The sequence below is a fragment of the Salvelinus namaycush genome, chromosome 10 (assembly GCF_016432855.1).
Source record: "Salvelinus namaycush isolate Seneca chromosome 10, SaNama_1.0, whole genome shotgun sequence".
NCBI classification, from domain to species: domain Eukaryota; kingdom Metazoa; phylum Chordata; class Actinopteri; order Salmoniformes; family Salmonidae; genus Salvelinus; species Salvelinus namaycush.
The window spans coordinates 44809027-44832008 of NC_052316.1; the positions used below are offsets into that span (position 1 = coordinate 44809027).

The 22982-nt window shown below is 45.5% G+C and overlaps 1 protein-coding gene across 2 annotated transcripts in view; it reads right to left on the reverse strand.

Moving 5' to 3' along the window:
- Nucleotides 1-22982, reverse strand: part of arhgef18b (rho/rac guanine nucleotide exchange factor (GEF) 18b) — a 77497-nt gene that overhangs the window by 26784 nt on the left and 27731 nt on the right. For both annotated transcript variants that reach the window (XM_039002958.1, XM_039002957.1), the window contains 15 exons: nucleotides 20369-20481; nucleotides 19253-19308; nucleotides 16580-16664; nucleotides 16095-16330; nucleotides 14002-14127; nucleotides 13318-13435; nucleotides 12775-13029; nucleotides 12440-12516; nucleotides 11787-11965; nucleotides 4458-4531; nucleotides 4105-4287; nucleotides 796-936; nucleotides 540-658; nucleotides 339-419; nucleotides 102-149 (listed from right to left, as the gene is read on the reverse strand). In XM_039002958.1, coding sequence (XP_038858886.1) covers nucleotides 102-149; nucleotides 339-419; nucleotides 540-658; nucleotides 796-936; nucleotides 4105-4287; nucleotides 4458-4531; nucleotides 11787-11965; nucleotides 12440-12516; nucleotides 12775-13029; nucleotides 13318-13435; nucleotides 14002-14127; nucleotides 16095-16330; nucleotides 16580-16664; nucleotides 19253-19308; nucleotides 20369-20481 — 1891 coding nt within the window. The remainder of the gene's footprint in view (nucleotides 1-101; nucleotides 150-338; nucleotides 420-539; nucleotides 659-795; nucleotides 937-4104; nucleotides 4288-4457; nucleotides 4532-11786; nucleotides 11966-12439; nucleotides 12517-12774; nucleotides 13030-13317; nucleotides 13436-14001; nucleotides 14128-16094; nucleotides 16331-16579; nucleotides 16665-19252; nucleotides 19309-20368; nucleotides 20482-22982) is intronic.

The window sequence follows — 22982 nt, forward strand, 5'->3', positions numbered from 1 at the left end:
AGAACAGGACTGGACAGAACAGGACGAGAGCTACATGTCACGTGGAGTATGTTGAGAGGTTGTTGAGAGGGTATCTAGGGAAACGTGAGTGTCTTGTTTACCTGCAGGCTGTAGAGTCTCTGGGACAGCATCAGCACCCGGTCAAAGAACTGGTTGAGACAGAAACGTTAGGAAAGAGAAGGACAGAGAAACTGTAGGTTAGCGCCATAGATACACGACTGTTTTATACCGCTGGTTTGGACACTCTGGGCACACCTTATAGAGGCCATAATAACACACAAGGATTGAAAAAGCTTAACAGAGGTTACAAGACCAACTGAAATGAGCATATCTCCTACCTCAGCCTCAGGGAAGGTGTTGGACCAGATGGGGTTCCAGGTGGCTGGAGAGGCCTCTTCCTTCTCCTCATCATCATCAGCCTGTACATCACACATTATACACACACATAACCCCCATTACACACCCACCATTACACACACACACCATTACACACCATTACACACTGTTGTGTAGGGTGTGTGTTTGTATATTTGACCCACCTGTGGTTGCTCCAGGGTCTGACTAGCCTGGATCTTCGTAAGCTGGGGGTCAGAGCAGCCTTTCTGGGTCCCGTCTCTGGCCATGCCCCCTCCACTGTGCTTCTTCTTCTTCACAATGCCTTGTAACACAAACACAGAGTCAAAACGCCTTCTAGATCATAATACATGATTCTATGGACAGAGATGAGATCAGCATTCGTACTCCAAGATGCTTTGTGGATACGGTGCTCAGAGCAGGCAGGCGCAGTCGACTCACTCTTGTTGAGGATGATGGGCCTGCTGTCATAGCCCCCGAAGGTGTCTGCTCTCCTGGGCAGAGCCCCGGACCCTGAACCCTCCTCTAGACGTGAAGCTGGCTCTCTCACACCAGACAGCAACAGGTTCTGAAGACTCTCCACTATGGAGGGGGAGGCGGGAGGAGAGAGAGAGATTAACAATGTTTCAAGGCTGTCTTTATGATAGGACAAGATTAGCGAGGAGCCGACCCTCCTACGGTAACAGACGGGTGCAGCGAGGAGCCGACCCTCCTACGGTAACAGACGGGTGCAGCGAGGAGCCGACCCTCCTACGGTAACAGATGGGTGCAGCGAGGAGCCGACCCTCCTACGGTAACAGACGGGTGCAGCGAGGAGCCGACCCTCCTACGGTAACAGATGGGTGTAGTGAGGAGCCGACCCTCCTACGGTAACAGATCTAACACATCTGATTAAACTAATCCAGGTACTGTTCAGTTTATATATATAAATAACCACTTGGCACTGTTATTAGAAAGCACAGCATTGATTTTCACTGATACAGAGACGATACACAACTTAAAAACATCTGGTGACATAGAAATGTTATCTCCACGGATAAATTAGACTGCATTAAGTGATTTAAATATTTAGATGGCTCACAACTTCCTCCAACTGAATAAAGACAGAGTTACTTATTGTTTGAGTCAAAGTACAGAGAGAGAATCTAATTAACGGGAAATAAAGATAAAAAAACCTGTGTGTCATTTTAGATTCTGAACTAAATTTCAAATCACACATTAGGAATGTGACCAAAATAGCTTTTACCACCTGAGGAACATTGCAAAGGTGCGGCCATTTCTCCCTCAGGCTGGTACAGAGAGACTCATTCCATGCTTTTATTACAAGCAGGCTTGACTACTGTAATGCTCTCCTGTCTGGTCTACCCAAGAAAGCCATTGGTCAACTGCAACACATACAGAATACTGCAGCACAGATACAGACCAAGACAAGACAGAAAGCACATATTACACTGGTTTTAAAGTCTCAACACTGGCTGCCTGTGAGTTTTAGAATACATTTTAATATTCTTCTATTGGTTTTTAAATTAATCCATGATTGTGCACCCCAATACATGTCAGACGTGCTTTAAGTTATGTACCCAGTAGGTCCCTCAGGTCCACTGGCCTTTTAACTATCCCAAAGCCTAGGACCAAGAGGCATGGAGAGACAGCCTTTTAACTATCCCAAAGCCTAGGACCAAGAGGCATGGAGAGACAGCCTTTTAACTGTCCCAAAGCCTAGGACCAAGAGGCATGGAGAGACAGCCTTTTAACTGTCCCAAAGCCTAGGACCAAGAGGCATGGAGAGACAGCCTTTTAACTACCCCAAAGCCTAGGACCAAGAGGCATGGAGAGACAGCCTTTTAACTATCCCAAAGCCTAGGACCAAGAGGCATGGAGAGACAGCCTTTTAACTACCCCAAAGCCTAGGACCAAGAGGCATGGCGAGACAGCCTTTTAACTATCCCAAAGCCTAGGACCAAGAGGCATGGAGAGACAGCCTTTTAACTATCCCAAAGCCTAGGACCAAGAGGCATTGAGAGACAGCCTTTTAACTATCCCAAAGCCTAGGACCAGGAGGCATGGAGAGACAGCCTTATAACTATCCCAAAGCCTAGGACCAAGAGGCATGGAGAGGCAGCCTTTAGTCACTATGCCCCCAGCCTCTGGAATAGCCTGCCAGAGGGGGGCTGAAACTGTGGACGTACGGGATCGGGCAGACTTGATACAACAATACATTACTGTTCAAAATGTTGTATTCTACCTTCTTGCCCTTTGTGCTGTTGTCTGTGCCCAACAATGTTTGTACCCTGTTTTGTGCTGCTACCATGTTGTTTGTCCTATATTTTTATTTAATTTATTTTTAATCCTAGCCCCCGTCCCAGCAGGAGGCCTTTTGGTAGGCCGCCATTGTAAATAAGAATTTGTTCTTAACTGACTTACCTATAGTTAAATAAAGGTTCAATACAATTGAAAATATATATAATATTCATTGGATCAGTCTAAAACTTTGCACATACACTGCTGCTCCCTAGTGGCCAACATTTAAATTGCACCTAGACTCCTAAGTGATATGGCCTTTCTCTTGCATTTCAAAGATGGAACAGAAGAAATAGAAAACACATGTTTTTTCTCTTTATATTATCTTTTACCAGATCTAATTTGTTATTTTCTCCTACATTAATTTCACATTTCCACAAACTTCAAAGTGTTTCCTTTCAAATGGTATCAAGAATATGCATATCCTTGCTTCAGGTCCTGAGCTACAGCCAGTTAGATTTGGGTGTCATTTTAGGCGATATGTCCCTACCAGCCTAGTGTGTCGGACTCGCTTCACCATTTATTTATTTGTAGGCTATAGCCTTTAAATAATATAGCCTAAATAATAAAATTTTCTTTCTTAAGCTCCCTGTCTGGCACCTGACAGGTGTTTTACCTTTTTATTTTTTTTCCCTTCGATTTTTTTATTAATATTACATTTACATAAGTATTCAGACCCTTTACTCAGTACTTTGCTGAAGATCCTTTGGCAGCAATTACAGCCTCAAGTCTTCTTGGGTATGACGCTACAAGCTTGGGACACCTGTATTTTGGGAGACATTCAGAGACTTGTCCTGAAGCCACTCCTGCATTTAATGTTTTTATTTCACCTTTATTTAACAAGGCAAGACAGTTAAGAACAAATTCTTATTTACAATGACGGCCTACCAAAAGGCAAACGGGTTCCTGCGGGCTGGGATTAAAAAATTTAAATTAAATAAATAAATATAGGACAAAACACACATCACAACAAGAGAGACAACAGAACACTACCTAAAGAGAGACCTAAGACAACAAAATAGCAAGGCAGCAACACATGACAACAAACATGGTAGCAACACAACATCGTAGCAACACAACATGGTACAAACATTGTTGGCCACAGACAACAGCACAAAGGGCAAGAAGGTAGAGACAACAATACATCACACAAAACAGCCACAACTGTCAGTAAGAGTGTCCATGATTGAGTCTTTGAATGAAGAGATTGAGATAAAACTGTCCAGTTGAGTGTTTGTTGCAGCTCGTTCCAGTCACTAGCTGCAGCGAACTGGAAAGACGCGCTGTTTAATATGACACGCTGCCTATTTGAAATGAGAGCTTCCTTTACATGATGTTTACTCAAATACTTTCATTCAAATAATATATGTTTTTCCTTTCAATACCATATGACACAGTGTGTGTGTGTTACCTTGTGTTTGTGTAAGTGCGTATGTGTGTGTGTTGTACCATCAGTGATGGTCCCCTTGAGCAGTGTCTCCCCCTGGTGGAGGTCTGAGGCGTCACCTCGCAGCATTAGGCGGGAGCGGAAGGTCGTATCCTCGTGACCAGACACCAGACACATGTCTGAAAACAGCTGCAGCTTCTCTGTCAGAAACATCACGATCTGGGCGTCCTTCTGGCTCAGACACTCTGGGAGAGGAGAACGGAGACAGAACTAATGAAGAGTTCATTACATTAAATACCAGGAACAGAAACATTGTAGGTGAATGTTGACTGGTACGCGACCGCCACCTAGCGGTCCAGCATCAACATGACACTGTTACAAAGACGAGGCCATTGGTCCTGTCGTCGTAAGTTACCTTGGAACTCGTTGAATCTGGCGGCTCGAGCCTCCTCCTGCTCACTGAAGAGTCTCTCCTCAGTGTGTGGACAACTAGAGAGAGAGAGAGAGGTGAGTTAGCTAGGTGAGTTAGAGAGGTGAGTTAGAGAGGTGAGTTAGAGAGGTGAGTTAGAGAGGTGAGTTAGAGAGGTGAGTTAGCTAGGACTCGAAGCCTTGGGTTTAGATACAAAGCAGTCTCAACTCCAGTCCTGGGGACCAACTGTGTATCGAGGTTCTCTTTTTATCTACTTAGTCCCATCGAGGAGCAGTATTAAACCACCTGATGTTTTACAGTTTGTTCAGCTGGAGTGACAGATGGTTGTTCAACACGGCGCCACACTGTTTCCTCACAGGCTGTATGGTGCTGCTGGGAGTGGAAGACCCAGACCTCCAATTAATTAGATTAGTCCCTCACACAAGGCCAACTCTGCCAGAGTTGTTGAGTCTGTGACCAGGTACAAGACATCCCATGACTCCCATGTCTTGTAAAAGGTCATGAAAATGAAAAATGAGAAGGAAATGTTGACATTAAAACGACACAGGTCAGGCAGAGTAATGCGTTTTAATGAGCTGGGCCACGTACCCATAAAAGCATTTCAGAGTATGAGTGATGATCTAGGATCAGTTGATTTTACGATCTTAATAAATAAGATAAATGGACAGATCGGCACTCCTACTTTGAGGTGCTTTGTGGATACGGGCCCTGGAGTGAAACGCAGGATACACAAAATGGGTCCTCAGTGCTGCATCAACACCTGTAAATGAGCTGTATGGCAGAGAGGTGGTGGTGTTGTATGGCAGAGAGGTGGTGGTGTTGTATGGCAGAGAGGTGGTGGTGTTGTATGGCAGAGAGGTGGTGGTGTTGTATGGCAGAGAGGTGGTGGTGTTGTATGGCAGAGAGGTGGTGGTGTTGTATGGCAGAGAGGTGGTGGTGTTGTATGGCAGAGAGGTGGTGGTGTTGTATGGCAGAGAGGTGGTGGTGGTGTATGGCAGAGAGGTGGTGGTGGTGTATGGCAGAGAGGTGGTGGTGTTGTATGGCAGAGAGGTGGTGGTGTTGTATGGCAGAGAGGTGGTGGTGTTGTATGGCAGAGAGGTGGTGGTGTTGTATGGCAGAGAGGTGGTGGTGTTGTATGGCAGAGAGGTGGTGGTGGTGTATGGCAGAGAGGTGGTGGTGGTGTATGGCAGAGAGGTGGTGGTGGTGTATGGCAGAGAGGTGGTGGTGGTGTATGGCAGAGAGGTGGTGGTGGTGTATGGCAGAGAGGTGGTGGTGGTGTATGGCAGAGAGGTGGTGGTGGTGTATGGCAGAGAGGTGGTGGTGGTGTATGGCAGAGAGGTGGTGGTGGTGTATGGCAGAGAGGTGGTGGTGGTGTATGGCAGAGAGGTGGTGGTGGTGTATGGCAGAGAGGTGGTGGTCTATGGCAGCGAGGTGGTGGTCTATGGCAGAGAGGTGGTGGTCTATGGCAGAGAGGTGGTGGTCTATGGCAGAGAGGTGGTGGTCTATGGCAGAGAGGTGGTGGTCTATGGCAGAGAGGTGGTGGTCTATGGCAGAGAGGTGGTGGTCTATGGCAGAGAGGTGGTGGTCTATGGCAGAGAGGTGGTGGTCTATGGCAGAGAGGTGGTGGTCTATGGCAGAGAGGTGGTGGTCTATGGCAGAGAGGTGGTGGTCTATGGCAGAGATGAGGTGGTGGTCTATGGCAGAGAGGTGGTGGTCTATGGCAGAGAGGTGGTGGTCTATGGCAGAGAGGTGGTGGTCTATGGCAGAGAGGTGGTGGTCTATGGCTGAGAGGTGGTGTATGGCTGAGAGGTGGTGTATGGCTGAGAGGTGTATAGACGGGCAGGACTACCTTTTCACCTGTGCAGACCCAAACCAAACTGTGCCGACTCTGATAAGCTATTTTCCGCACGGTTCCAATAAAATGTGGTGGCTGCGTAACCAGTCCAGCTCAGTATAGCTTGGTTTGGTTTGGCTCAGCGGAGAGAAAGCGTGGACGAGGAAGAGGGGAGGAGATAGGGCTGGGCGATATATAGAATATATATATAGAATCCCCCGCACACCAAGCCCCTCCCCCCAGCACACATTAAACGTTTCGTTCATTTTTGGTTCTATATCAGGGATGCCAACCCTCTTCCTGGAGATCTACCGTCCTGTGGGTTTTCAGTCCAACCCTCTTCCTGGAGATCTACCGTCCTGTGGGTTTTCAGTCCAACCCTCTTCCTGAAGATCTACCGTCCTGTGGGTTTTCAGTCCAACCCTCTTCCTGGAGATCTACCGTCCTGTGGGTTTTCAGTCCAACCCTCTTCCTGGAGATCTACCGTCCTGTGGGTTTTCAGTCCAACCCTCTTCCTGGAGATCTACCGTCCTGTGGGTTTTCAGTCCAACCCTCTTCCTGGAGATCTACCGTTCTGTGGGTTTTCAGTCCAACCCTCTTCCTGGAGATCTACCGTCCTGTGGGTTTTCAGTCCAACCCTCTTCCTGGAGATCTACCGTTCTGTGGGTTTTCAGTCCAACCCTCTTCCTGGAGATCTACCGTCCTGTGGGTTTTCAGTCCAACCCTCTTCCTGGAGATCTACCGTTCTGTGGGTTTTCAGTCCAACCCTCTTCATGGAGATCTACCGTCCTCTGGGTTTTCAGTCCAACCCTCTTCCTGGAGATCTACCGTCCTGTGGGTTTTCAGTCCAACCCTAATTTAACACACCTGATTCTACTTATTAGCTGCTCAACAAGACCTGACCTAACTTAAATCAGATATGCTAAATTAGGGTTGGACCGAAAACCTACAGGACAGTAAATCTCTGTGAACAGGGTTGGGCAGCCCTGATCTAGGTAACAGGCCATAATTGATGTTGGCCTATAGGCCTGGCATATTCCCATGTTCAAGGAGCTTCCTGTTTTGATTGGGTTATTTTGCCTAAAAACCTTTAGTTATAGACCTCTACTTATAGAAGAAAAACAACAGCTCTGCAGCTCTTCCTAGCCTGGCCAAACCGGTGTTTAGCATCCCCAGTGGCTCTGCAAGTGAGAGGACAGGATATTCTCTCCTGCTGTCCTGCTCTCCAGGAACCATCGCATGAGCCTGAAGCCACAGGCTACCCAAACTCACGTTTCTAGAATTGAATTCAAAGGCGCTAAGTAATTTTTTGTTTAATTTGTATGTACTTTAAGTAATTCAAAGCCTATATACACCATTTTTAGACTATAATGATTTAATACAACAAAATGCTATTTAAATGCTGAGTACTTTATGTCCCTTCCAGCCTATTGTCGCAAATGCTTCACAATGTATTTCTTTGTAGACTATAGCCTTGAAAATAATTAAAATAATATTGCCTAAATAATTAATTTTCCTTCTTATACTCCCTGTCTGGCTCCTGACCTATTTACAGTGTTAATATGCTGTTTAATATGACATGTAACCTATTTACAGTGTTAATATGCTGTTTAATATGACATGTAACCTATTTACAGTGTTAATATGCTGTTTAATATGACATGTAACCTATTTACAGTGTTAATATGCTGTTTAATATGACATGTAACCTATTTGAAATGATAAGCACTTCTTAAAGTCACCTTTTCATGTTGTTTATTAAAATACTTTTCATTCAAATCATATGGTTTGGTTTCAATACTTCAAAACCAAATGGTAGGTCCAGGTAGTCACAACAATAGATGGGTGTTGGTTAAATGGTAGGTCTAGGTAGTCACAACAATAGATGGTGTTGGTTAAATGGTAGGTCCAGGTAGTCACAACAATAGATGGTGTTGGTTAAATGGTAGGTCCGGGAAGTCACAACAATAGATGGGTGTTGGTTAAATGGTAGGTCTAGGTTGTCACAACAATAGATGGGTGTTGGTTAAATGGTAGGTCCAGCTAGTCACAACAATAGATGGGTGTTGGTTAAATGGTAGGTCCGGGAAGTCACAACAATAGATGGGTGTTGGTTAAATGGTAGGTCTAGGTTGTCACAACAATAGATGGGTGTTGGTTAAATGGTAGGTCCAGGTAGTCACAACAATAGATGGGTGTTGGTTAAATGGTAGGTCTAGGTAGTCACAACAATAGATGGTGTTGGTTAAATGGTAGGTCTAGGTAGTCACAACAATAGATGGTGTTGGTTAAATGGTAGGTCTAGGTAGTCACAACAATAGATGGGTGTTGGTTAAATGGTAGGTCTAGGTAGTCACAACAATAGATGGGTGTTGGTTAAATGGTAGGTCCCGGTAGTCACAACAATAGATGGGTGTTGGTTAAACGGTAGTTCCAGCTAGTCACAACAATAGATGGGTGTTGGTTAAACGGTAGTTCCAGCTAGTCACAACAATAGATGGGTGTTGGTTAAATGGTAGGTCCAGGTAGTCACAACAGTAGAAGGGTGTTGGTTAAATGGTAGGTCCAGGTAGTCACAACAGTAGAAGGGTGTTGGTTAAACGGTAGGTCCAGGTAGTCACAACAGTAGAAGGGTGTTGGTTAAACGGTAGGTCCAGGTAGTCACAACAGTAGAAGGGTGTTGGTTAAACGGTAGTTCCAGCTAGTCACAACAATAGATGGGTGTTGGTTAAATGGTAGGTCCAGCTAGTCACAACAATAGATGGGTGTTGGTTAAATGGTAGGTCCAGGTAGTCACAACAATAGATGGGTGTTGGTTAAATGGTAGGTCTAGGTAGTCACAACAATAGATGGGTGTTGGTTAAATGGTAGGTCTAGGTAGTCACAACAATAGATGGGTGTTGGTTAAATGGTAGGTCCAGGTAGTCACAACAATAGATGGGTGTTGGTTAAATGGTAGGTCTAGGTAGTCACAACAATAGATGGGTGTTGGTTAAATGGTAGGTCTAGGTAGTCACAACAATAGATGGGTGTTGGTTAAATGGTAGGTCTAGGTAGTCACAACAATAGATGGGTGTTGGTTAAATGGTAGGTCCCGGTAGTCACAACAATAGATGGTGTTGGTTAAATGGTAGGTCCAGGTAGTCACAACAATAGATGAGTGTTGGTTAAATGGTAGGTCTAGGTAGTCACAACAATAGATGGGTGTTGGTTAAATGGTAGGTCCAGGTAGTCACAACAGTAGACGGGTGTTGGTTAAACGGTAGGTCCGGGTAGTCACAACAGTAGACAGGTGTTGGTTAAACGGTAGGTCCGGGTAGTCACAACAGTAGAAGGGTGTTGGTTAAACGGTAGGTCCAGGTAGTCACAACAGTAGACAGGTGTTGGTTAAATGGTAGGTCCAGGTAGTCACAACAGTAGATGGGTGTTGGTTAAATGGTAGGTCTAGGTAGTCACAACAATAGATGGGTGTTGGTTAAATGGTAGGTCTAGGTAGTCACAACAATAGATGGGTGTTGGTTAAATGGTAGGTCTAGGTAGTCACAACAATAGATGGGTGTTGGTTAAATGGTAGGTCTAGGTAGTCACAACAATAGATGGGTGTTGGTTAAATGGTAGGTCCAGGTAGTCACAACAATAGATGGGTGTTGGTTAAATGGTAGGTCTAGGTAGTCACAACAATAGATGGGTGTTGGTTAAACGGTAGGTCTAGGTAGTCACAACAATAGATGGGTGTTGGTTAAATGGTAGGTCTAGGTAGTCACAACAATAGATGGGTGTTGGTTAAACGGTAGTTCCAGCTAGTCACAACAATAGATGGGTGTTGGTTAAACGGTAGTTCCAGCTAGTCACAACAATAGATGGGTGTTGGTTAAATGGTAGGTCCCGGTAGTCACAACAATAGATGGGTGTTGGTTAAACGGTAGTTCCAGCTAGTCACAACAATAGATGGGTGTTGGTTAAACGGTAGTTCCAGCTAGTCACAACAATAGATGGGTGTTGGTTAAATGGTAGGTCCCGGTAGTCACAACAATAGATGGGTGTTGGTTAAATGGTAGGTCCAGGTAGTCACAACAATAGATGGGTGTTGGTTAAATGGTAGGTCTAGGTAGTCACAACAATAGATGGGTGTTGGTTAAATGGTAGGTCCCGGTAGTCACAACAATAGATGGGTGTTGGTTAAATGGTAGGTCTAGGTAGTCACAACAATAGATGGGTGTTGGTTAAATGGTAGGTCCAGGTAGTCACAACAATAGATGAGTGTTGGTTAAACGGTAGGTCCAGGTAGTCACAACAGTAGAAGGGTGTTGGTTAAACGGTAGGTCCAGGTAGTCACAACAGTAGAAGGGTGTTGGTTAAACGGTAGGTCCAGGTAGTCACAACAGTAGAAAAGGTGTTGGTTAAACGGTAGGTCCAGGTAGTCACAACAGTAGACAGGTGTTGGTTAAACGGTAGGTCCGGGTAGTCACAACAGTAGAAGGGTGTTGGTTAAACGGTAGGTCCAGGTAGTCACAACAGTAGAAGGGTGTTGGTTAAACGGTAGGTCCAGGTAGTCACAACAGTAGAAGGGTGTTGGTTAAATGGTAGGTCCAGGTAGTCACAACAGTAGAAGGGTGTTGGTTAAACGGTAGGTCCGGGTAGTCACAACAGTAGAAGGGTGTTGGTTAAATGGTAGGTCTAGGTAGTCACAACAATAGATGAGTGTTGGTTAAACGGTAGGTCCAGGTAGTCACAACAGTAGAAGGGTGTTGGTTAAATGGTAGGTCCAGGTAGTCACAACAATAGATGGGTGTTGGTTAAATGGTAGGTCCCGGTAGTCACAACAATAGATGAGTGTTGGTTAAATGGTAGGTCTAGGTAGTCACAACAATAGATGGGTGTTGGTTAAATGGTAGGTCTAGGTAGTCACAACAATAGATGGGTGTTGGTTAAATGGTAGGTCTAGGTAGTCACAACAATAGATGGGTGTTGGTTAAATGGTAGGTCCCGGTAGTCACAACAATAGATGAGTGTTGGTTAAATGGTAGGTCTAGGTAGTCACAACAGTAGAAGGGTGTTGGTTAAACGGTAGGTCCAGGTAGTCACAACAGTAGAAGGGTGTTGGTTAAACGGTAGGTCCAGGTAGTCACAACAGTAGATGGGTGTTGGTTAAACGGTAGGTCCAGGTAGTCACAACAGTAGAAGGGTGTTGGTTAAACGGTAGGTCCAGGTAGTCACAACAGTAGATGGGTGTTGGTTAAACGGTAGGTCCAGGTAGTCACAACAGTAGATGGGTGTTGGTTAAATGGTAGGTCCCGCTAGTCACAACAATAGATGGGTGTTGGTTAAATTGTCATTTTAAATGAATGGAGAGAATTGAGGCCGTTTTTTTTCTTCTTCCTGTGAGCGCGGAGAGGAGCCTTTCCAACCCCTCTACTAACATGCTCTGGTGTGTGTGTGTGTGTGTGTGTGTGTGTGTGTGTGTGTGTGTGTGTGTGTACCTCTCCACGGCCTGCCGGATGTGTGTCATCCAGGAGTTGCGCTCCTCCTTGGAGGCGGTGTGTATCTCGTACATCTCCGGCTCATTGGAGGAGGCGCAGATCAGGAACATGGCCCTCTCCTCGTGGGCCACCTCCCTCACTATCAACTTCTGGAGGGAGATCACTGAGGGCTTGTTGTCCTGTGGAGTTGGGGGAGAGACAAGGCAGCTAGCTACAAGTCACATTGAAAGAGAATAACACTGGAAAGCAAAATGGAGGAACTTTTCATAGTTCTACACAAAGGCTCGCCAACCCTGTACCTGGAGAGCTACCCTCCTGTAGGTTTACACCATGGCTCTCCAACCCTGTTCCTGGAGAGCTACCCTCCTGTAGGTTTACACCAGGGCTCTCCAACCCTGTTCCTGGAGAGCTACCCTCCTGTAGGTTTACACCAGGGCTCTCCAACCCTGTTCCTGGAGAACTACCCTCCTGTAGGTTTACACCAGGGTGAGTAGTTATCAAGGAACAAGGTTGGAGAGCCCTGATCTAGACAGATAAACAGAAGAAGCTGTGTCGAACTTTCTGTTGAGAGTTGTATGACAGATTTGTCAGTCGTTCCAGAGTCGGAAACAAAGCTTAGTCGGAATTAACTGACATAAGAATTCCCGCCTCACCACTGTGGAGAAAACATATCTCTGGTCCTTCTCTTGGAGTAACAGCAGCACGTCTGACAGCAGCACAGCCACAATATCTGAAACGGGAGTTACATTCTTAGACCTGTCTGAGATCAACACAGACAGAAGAGAAAATAGAAGATCATTTCAGATTATTGGAGGCAGGGTTGGGGTCAATTTCATTTAAATTACAGTCAATTCAGAAAGTAAAACAAAATTCCAAATTTTCCCAATTGAAAAGCATTGAAGATAATTGGAATTTCTGTGCACTTCCTGAATTGGCTGGAGTTTAAATGAAATTGACCCCAACCCTGACCCGAGGGTCATCCTGTTACCTTTGAGTCTGCCGGAGGCGGCCTTGTGGTTGGCCGTCCCCTCGTGCAGCAGCCTGCGTCGACCCTGGGCCAGGTCCTCTCTGTGGAACACACGGCCATCTTTGATCTTGCCGAGGGACTTGGGCTCCATCTTGTGGGCGATGTCTCGGAGGCGCGAGGCCTTCTCATGCAGGTTGACCAGGGCATCCACCTGGACGATGCAGTCTTTAATCAGACCCAGAGACCTGGTCAACTCCTCGTGTTCCTCCGTACCCACTGGAGGGAGGAAAGACCCAGACTGACTTCAAACAGACAGAATGTTACAGAGAAATTATATTTCTCTTAGCTCTTTGGGGTTTTAGGCTGGGTATCTGTAAGGCTCTTTGTGACGACTGCTTATGTAAAAAAGGGCTTTATAAAATACATTTGATTGATTAGTTAAAGGAGATATCATGTTGTTCTTTCTATTCCATTAGTCTAACAGAAAGTTGGACCTAAATCTCTAGAGTTATTAGACGGGAGAGGACCAAGTACAATAAATCCTCTGTCTACTGATGTCTGTACCTTCTGTATTCTGCACGATGCGTTCCACCAGCACAGGGTACTTGGTGATGCGTTGTGTCACCAGGAGAATACACTCTGTCACTCCTAATCTTCTCACAACGGACAAATTATTGACTTTCTGGAAGAAAAAGAAGAAAAAAAGGGAGATGCATTATACACTGGTCATGGACCATTTAGTGCAATCACCAAATGTTTCTGGTTACACACAGGAGGCCACAATAGCTGGATGTGAAAACCTCACTTGTTCATAAATAACCCACTGTCATGAATGTTTCACATCCTCTTTAAAAATAAAAAAAGAGGCAATTTGCAGTTGTTACATACATTTTTGGACTTAATGCTATACTCATTGATTCTTGAAGAATATAACTTGCCTCATGAGCATGGAACAACTGGTGTACCCCATCAGAAACCAAAATATAAGCTTGTTTTACTAACATTGTAAATGTAAACAAACACTGTATAACCTCAAAAAAGGCATAAAAATATTAAATGTTGATTTCATGTATGGTCAGTCCTTGCATCAATAGCTATGTCTACGAATTCAAGAGTGGTTACATTTCTCCAGGCTCACCCCTCCTTTGTATTTTTTCAAACTGCAGATAGCTCCTTTAAGTTAACAGATGGGTCTGCGATTTTTTGGTCAATATCTCAACTACAGTAATGGAACCAGTGACAACCAACCCGTATGAGGTTCTGGAACTTCTTGTTGTTGTGTAGTTGCTCCTTGTAGTAGTTGACAGCCTCGGTGTGGTGGCTGCAGAAATCACCATAGTTCTCCTTCAACCGGTCCCCTTTCTCACCTGAAAACTGGAGAGGAGACAGGGATGAGATCTGAGGAGACATATTCAGCTGATACAACTCTCAGTACCGTTACCGTAGATAGTCTGCTCTGATTACCTCCTCTCTCTGACAGGTTTAACCAAAGCAAAATATGATTTGAATATACAGTGTATATTATCCTTTTGAATATATACAGTGCATTTGGAAAGTATTCAGACCTCTTGACCTTTTCCACGTTTTGTTACGTTACAGCCTTATTCTAAAATTGATTAAATAGTTTTCCCCCCTCATCAATCTACACACAATACCCCAAATTGACAAAGCAAATCGTGTTTTTCAGAAATTGCCCAAAAATGTTTTTAACCTCTATTTAACTAGGCAAGTCAGTTAAGAACAAATTCTTATTTTCAATGACGGCCGAGGAATAGTGAACGGCAGATTTTTACCTTGTCAGCTCCGGGATTCAATCTTGCAACCTTTCGGTTACTAGTCCAACACTTTAACCACTAGGCTACCCTGCCACCCCATAAGTATTCAGACCCTTTACTTAGTATTTTGTTGAAGCACCTTTGGCAGTGATTACAGCCTAGAGTCTTCTTGGGTATGACACTACAAGCTTGGCACCTGTATTTGGGGAGTTTCTCCCCATTCTTCTCTGCAGATCCTCTCAAGCGCTGTCAGGTTGGATGGGGAGCGTCACTGCACAGCTATTTTCAAGTCTCTCCAGAGATGGTCGATCTCTCTGTACTTTTTTCCGTTCATCTTTCCCTCGATCCTGACTAGTCTCCCAGTCCATGCAGCTAAAAATCATCCCCACAGCATGACGCTGCCACCACCATGCTTCACCGTAGGGATGGTGCCAGGTTTCCTCCAGACGTGACGCTTGGCATTCAGGCCAAAGAGTTCAATCTTGGTTTCATCAGACCAGAGAATCTTGTTTCTCATGGCCTGATAGTCCTTTAGGGGCCTTTTGGCAAACTCCAAGCGGGCTGTCATGTGCCTTTTACTGAAGAGAGGCTTCTGTCTGGCCACTCTACCATAAAGGCCTGATTGGTAGAGTGCTGCAGAGATGGTTGTCCTTACGGAAGGTTCTCCCATCTCCACAGTGTAACTTTAGCGCTCTGTCAGAGTGACCATCGGGTTCTTGGTCACCTCCCTGACCAAGGCCCTTCTCCCCCGATTGCTCAGTTTGGCCGGGCGGCCAGCTCTAAGAAGAATCTTGGTGGTTCCAAACTTCTTCCATTTTAGAATGTTGCGGTCCACTGTGTTCTTGGGGACCTTCAATGCTGCAGAATTGTTTTGACACCCTTCTCCAGATCTGTGCCTCGACACTATCCTGTCTCGGAGCTCTATGGACAATTCCTTCGACCTCGTGGCTTAGTTTTTGCTCTGACATGAACTATCAACTGCAGGACCTTATATAGACAGGTGTGTGTCTTTCCAAATCAAGTCCAATCAAGTTGTAGAAACATCTCAAGGATGATCAATGGAAACAGGATGCACCTGAGCTCAATTTCGAGTCTCATAGCAAAGGGTCTGAATACTTATGTAAATAAGGTATTTCTGTATTTTATTTTTAATACATTTGCAAACATTTCTAAAAGCCTGTTTTCGCTTTCTCATTATGGGGTATTGTGTGTAGATTGATGAGGACAACATTTTATTTAATCTATTTTAGAATAATGCTGTAAGGTAACAAAGTCAAGGGGTCTGAATACTTTCCGTGGGGCACTGTACATTATCTTTTTGTATTATAACGGGAAGAGGAATTCAGAGATGAACACTGTTGACGTAATTGGGACACAGCGTCTGATTTGTGGCACTCAACCTGCAAAGTGAACCAAAACACAAGCCAATTCAGTCACTGTGTGTGAGTGATGGTGAGAGAGTTACAGAAAGTGGGTGTGTGAATGACTGTGTGTGCTTGTGTGTGTGTGTGTGCGTGCATGCGTGTGTATGACTGTACGAATGTGTGTGGAGTGTGTTGTCTGTACCTGTGTGGTGAGGATGTCAGCGAGTCTCTGTATGTTGTAGTTCCTGTCGCTGCCGGGCTGCGTGGAGTCTCGGCGCCGCTCTTTTAGGCGGGACAGGAAGTTTGTGTGCAGCTCCAGCAGGCTCTCTAGGCGCGGGAACAGCTCGTCCATCTGGAGGTGCTCCTTCAGCTCCCTCATGTACACACGCAGCATGATCTTCAGGGTCCGCACGTGGTGCATCTCTGTCTGCATCAGCTCTGTCGGGAGACGGACGGTTCAACATCTAGTTTGTCTTTAAAAAGGAATTTGCTTTTCAACCACTGGACCACCATTATTGACTGTAGGTGAATAATAAAACAATGGCAAGTCCAGACAAACAGAAAAATGGTATGAGTTTCTACATATCTCTACTATAACTTAAACACATAAATGTAACTATATAAACACAATGAAAGCCTAAATAAAAAGACAAAATGTCTAAAAACATAAGAGATGGTGAAATGTACCATAGATAACGTCCTGTCTCTTGACCATCTCCTTGGTATATTTCTTCAGGTACTGCTGGTCCACAGCCAGACTCCATGACTCCACCTATAATATAGAAGATAATAGATCATACAAACATAATAAATAACAACATTATACACAAATATATAATATTTACATACAGTTCCAGTCCAAAAGTTTGGAAACACTTACTCATTCAAGGGTTTTTCTTTATTTTTACTATTTTCTTACATTGTAGAATAACAGGGAAAACATCAAAACTATGAAATAACACATATGGAATCATGTAGTAATCAACAAAAAGTGTTAAACAAATCAAAATATATTTTATATTTGAGATTCTTCAAAGTAGCCACCCTTTGCCTTGATGACAGCTTTGCACACTCCTGGCATTCTCTCAACCAGTTTCATGAGGAATGCTTTTCCAACAGTCTTGGAGTTCCCACATATGCTGAGCAGTTGTTGGCTGCTTTTCCTTCACTCTGCGGTCCAACTCTCCTTGGTCAAATAGCACTTACACAGCCTGGAAATGTGTTTGGGGTCATTGTCCTGTTGAAAAACAAATTAAAGTCCCACTAAGCGCAAACCAGATGGGTTGGCATATCGCTGCAGAATGCTGTGGTAGCCATGTTGGTTAAGGGTGCCTTGAATTCTAAATAAATCACTGACAGTGTCTCCAGCAAAGCACCATCACAACACCTCCATGCTTCACGGTGGGAACCACACATTCAGAGATCATCCGTTCACCTACTCTGTGTCTCACAAAGACACAGCGGTTGGAACCAAAAATCTCAAATTTGGACTCATCAGACCAAAGGACACATTTTCACCGGTCTCATGTCCATTGCTCATGTTTCTTTGCCCAAGCAAGTCTCTTCTTCTTATTGGTGTCCTTCAGTAGTGGTTTCTTTGCAGCAATTTGACCACGAAGGCCTGATTCATGCAGTCTCCTCTGAACAGTTGATGTTGAGATGTGTCTGTTACTTGAACTCTGTAGCATTTATTTGGGATGCAATCTGAGGCAGTTAACTGTAATGAACTTATCAATCAATCAAGTTTATTTTATATAGCCCTTCGTACATCAGCTAATATCTCAAAGTGCTGTACAGAAACCCAGCCTAAAACCCCAAACAGCAAGCAATGCAGGTGTAGAAGCACGGTGGCTAGGAAAAACTCCCTAGAAAGGCCAAAACCTAGGAAGAAACCTAGAGAGGAACCAGGCTATGAGGGGTGGCCAGTCCTCTTCTGGCTGTGCCGGGTGGAGATTATAACAGAACATGGCCAAGATGTTCAAAATGTTCATAAATGACAAGCATGGTCAAATAATAAATCAGGAATAAATGTCAGTTGGCTTTTCATAGCCGATAATTAAGAGTTGAAAACAGCAGGTCTGGGACAGGTAGGGGTTCCATAACCGCAGGCAGAACAGTTGAAACTGGGACAGCAGCAAGGCCAGGTGGACTTATCCTCTGCAGCAGGGTAACTCTGGGTCTTCCTTTCCTGTGGCGATCCTCATGACAGCCAGCTTCATCAACGCGATTGTTAGTTTTTCGACTGCACTTGAAGAAACTGTCAAAGTTCTTGAAATTTTCCAGATTGACTGAACATGTTTTAAAGTAATGGACTGTTGTTTCTCTTTGCTTATTTGAGTTGTTCTTGCCATAATATGGACTTGGTCTTTTACCAAATAGGGCCATCTTCTGTATTCCGTCACAACACAACTGATTGGCTCAAACGCATTAAGAATGAAAGAAATTCCACAAATTAACAAGGCACACCTGTTAATTGAAATGCATTCCACATGACTACCTCATGAAGCTGGTTGAGAGAATACACATACACACTGACCAAAAATATAAACGCATCATATAACAATTTCAAAGATTTTACTGAGTTACAGTTCATATGAGGAAATCAGTCAATTTAAATAAATTCATTAGGCCCTAATCTATGGATTTCACATGACTTTGAATAAAGACATCTGTTGATCACAGATGGCTTAAAGAACTCACAATGGGCCTCAGGATCTCATCACGGTATTTCTGTGTATTCAAATTGACATCGATAAAACCCAATTGTGTTCGTTGTCCGTAGATTATGCCTGCCCATACCATAACCCCACCGCCACCATGGGGCACTCCGTTCATAACGTTCACATCAGCAAACCGCTCACCCACACGACACCATACACGTGGTCGGCGGTTGTGAGGTCGGTTGGACGTACTGCCAAATTCTCTAAAATGACATTGGAGGCGGCTTATGGTCGAGAAATGAACATTAAATTCTCTGGCAAAAGCTCTGGTCGACATTCCTGCAGTCAGCATGTCAATTGAACGCTCCCTCAAAACTTGAGACATCTGTGGCATTGTGTTGTGACAAAACTGCACATTTTAGAGTGACCTTTTATTGTCCCCAGCACAAGGTGAACCTGTGCAATGATCATGCTGTTTAATCAGCTTCTTGATATGCCACACCTGTCAGGTGGATGGATCATCTTGGCAAAGGAGAAATGCTCACTAACAGGAATGTAAACATTTGTGCTCAAAATTTGAGAGAAAAAAAGAAAACAAATGTGCGTATGGAACATTTGAGATCTTTTATTTCAGCTCATGAAACACGGGACCAACGCGTTACATGTTGCGTTTATATTTGAGTGTATAATAATATAATACCTCCAGGTCCTGGGCATCAGACTCCAGATCAGCTCGAAATGCAGAGTAGTACGCATCTGGGGAAGGGGAGGGGCACAGAACAACACAGCTCAAATGATTAGTGTGTGTGTGCAGCACAACGCAACTCAAATGTATTTTGAATGTATTCAATAGGTGATGTTTGTAATTGTCACATCATATGATTTACCAATATGTGCAATTCAATGTTAAAAGTAATAATCCGACCTATGCAACGGTCAGTAAAACCCAGACTGATCTACCACGGTCTGTGTGGATGCCTGGTTGTCTTTCCACTGTAGCAGCTCTAGGAGCTACAGGACTCCCAGACAGCCTCGGCTAGCGGCTGTATTCTCCTCCACACACTGGCTTCCCTCCAAATAGCCCACGATATCTACATTTCAGTTACATAACCTACTATAACAGGGTGAGACAACCAACCTCCTCCCGTTAGAGCTACCCTCCCCCCCGTTAGAGCTACCCTACACCCCCCGTTAGGAGCTACCCTACACCCCCCGTTAGGAGCTACCCTCCCTCCGCCCCCGTTAGAGCTACCCTCCCTCCGCCCCCGTTAGAGCTTCCGTCCTCCGCCCCCGTTAGAGCTTCCGTCCTCCGCCCCCGTTAGAGCTTCCGTCCTCCGCCCCCGTTAGAGCTTCCGTCCTCCGCCCCCGTTAGAGCTTCCGTCCTCCGCCCCCGTTAGAGCTTCCGTCCTCCGCCCCCGTTAGAGCTTCCGTCCTCCGCCCCCGTTAGAGCTTCCGTCCTCCGCCCCCGTTAGAGCTTCCGTCCTCCCCCCCGTTAGAGCTTCCGTCCTCCCCCCCGTTAGAGCTTCCGTCCTCCCCCCCGTTAGAGCTTCCGTCCTCCCCCCCGTTAGAGCTTCCGTCCTCCCCCCCGTTGGAGCTTCCGTCCTGCAGGCTCTCTCCAACCCTAATCTAACACACCTAATTCTACTAATCAGCTGCTCACCAGGATTTTGATCAGCTGAATCAAGTTAATTACAACAGGGTTGGAGCAAAAGCCTGCACACCCAGTAGCGGTTGTCCACCCTCGCCCCGGGTACAGTACCCTCGCCCCGGGTATCTGAGCTGCGACGAGCAGCAGCTCCCTCTCTAACCTACTCACCTTCTACAACGATGGACTCAGTGGTGGAAGGGGCCAGGGAGACGGCGTCCTCGTTTAAGCGCTTGACCGCGAAGCGTAGGCTGTCCGGTTCGTCCATGTCCCCTGAGAGGGATCTGAAAGAGGAGCGCCACAGGTCTAGAGTGGCATAAATACTGAACATACTGAAAGAGGCTGACGGACTTGTACAGACGACAGACTACTGTACACTCACACTACAGACACAGCTCCAAACCGAACACATTGAGAGACTACATTAACACTACGAGACCACAGGAGACAGAGACGGCGGACTACGGCTAGACGGACAGCTAGACGGCGGCTACGGCTAGACGGCGGCTAAAAACGACAGCAGTCCAGAGGGTCATAGTCTACATGCTCAGAGACACTATATTACCACCACCACTACTACCACTAGCACAAATGAGAAAAACACAGCTTCAAGCCTCCCTCCTGCAGCCTGCCTGCAAGATGGTCTGTCTACGACAGCGCTCGCTGTTTTCAGGTCTGGAGCTGCTGCATGGCATCTCTATTAATAACATCACAGAGATGTAGACAAAACAAGCATTTAAGCTGAAAGGCAAGACAGTAGAAATAGATTTACACGCACCACAACCACCAGAATCTGTTCACAAAGGTAAAATACAGACAGTACAGGTGCATCAGAGATAAGACAGAGACGAAATAACAGCTTCTATCACCAGACCATCACTGTTGAACAGCTTCTATCACCAGACCATCAGACTGTTGAACAGCTTCTATCACCAGACCATCAGACTGTTGAACAGCTTCTATCACCAGACCATCAGACTGTTAAACAGCTTCTATCACCAGACCATCAGACTGTTGAACAGCTTCTATCACCAGACCATCAGACTGTTGAACAGCTTCTATCACCAGACCATCAGACTGTTGAACAGCTTCTATCACCAGACCATCAGACTGTTGAACAGCTTCTATCACCAGACCATCAGACTGTTGAACAGCTTCTATCACCAGACCATCAGACTGTTGAACAGCCATCATTAGCCGTCTACAAGGTGACGCAGACTTACACAAAACACAAGCCATCATACACCCACCCACCCACTCTCACACACTGCTGCTGTAGTAGTGATATTAAAACTCAGGTCACTTCCTGTTTCACACTGTGTATTTAAATACTGTATCCTCGACGTAGCTCATCATAACATTTATACTACTGTACATTGTATTTTAAAAGACACTATTTATTTATACACTGGATTCTTAACATGGCTTACTCTAATAGATTTACTGCAGTACATATTCCTAGATGATTTTGTGTAAATTCTCCCGGTGTACAAACTCCGGCTTCACTCTGGTCAGAGCGGACCGTGGTCTGACCGTCACAGGGAAACGGGAAACATCACGGCGGGGGGGGGGGGGGGGCTTGACAGGGGCCAGTGGTGTAAATGGATCCCGGTAAGAGAGACACTCTGTAACCCCTGACATTGAACTGCTTTCTGTGTCACTGCCCTGTGAGTTCGCCCAATTCTTTGTTACCGTTGTGTACATTCAACCAAAAGCTAATATAACAAAGGCATCAGAGATTATTTAAAATCTGTCACAGAGAATGGAAACTCCCCCGACGCACCCACGTTTATTGGAGTTTTTTAAATTTAATTTTAAACAACTGTACTTTGCACAAAGTCCTGCGCACATACCACCAGTACGTGAAATGTCACACTAGGAAAAATAAGACTACTGATTTGTGCTATTTGGACAATACCAAATGCGTTCTCTGCCACCACCAGACCTCCCCTGGGGAAATCAGACAACAATGTTGTCGACCTCAGGCCAACCTACTGTCGCCTCCTGGAGAGGGAGAAACCCACAGTTAAAACTACCTCAGGCCAACCTACTGTCGCCTCCAGGAGAGGGAGAAACCCACAGTTAAAACTACCTCAGGCCAACCTACTGTCGCCTCCCGGAGAGGGAGAAACCTACAGTTAAAACTACCTCAGGCCAACCTACTGTTGCCTCCCGGGGAGGGAGAAACCCACAGTTAAAACTACCTCAGGCCAACCTACTGTCGCCTCCCGGAGAGGGAGAAACCTACAGTTAAAACTACCTCAGGCCAACTTACTGTCGCCACCCGGAGAGGGAGAAACCTACAGTTAAAACTACCTCAGGCCAACTTACTGTCGCCTCCAGGAGAGGGAGAAACCTACAGTTAAAACTACCTCAGGCCAACCTACTGTCGCCACCCGGAGAGGGAGAAACCTACAGTTAAAACTACCTCAGGCCAACTTACTGTCGCCTCCAGGAGAGGGAGAAACCTACAGTTAAAACTACCTCAGGCCAACCTACTGTCGCCTCCAGGAGAGGGAGAAACCTACAGTTAAAACTACCTCAGGCCAACCTACTGTCGCCTCCAGGAGAGGGAGAAACCTACAGTTAAAACTACCTCAGGCCAACTTACTGTCGCCTCCAGGAGAGGGAGAAACCTACAGTTAAAACTACCTCAGGCCAACCTACTGTCGCCTCCAGGAGAGGGAGAAACCTACAGTTAAAACTACCTCAGGCCAACCTACTGTCGCCTCCTGGAGAGGGAGAAACCCACAGTTAAAACTACCTCAGGCCAACCTACTGTCGC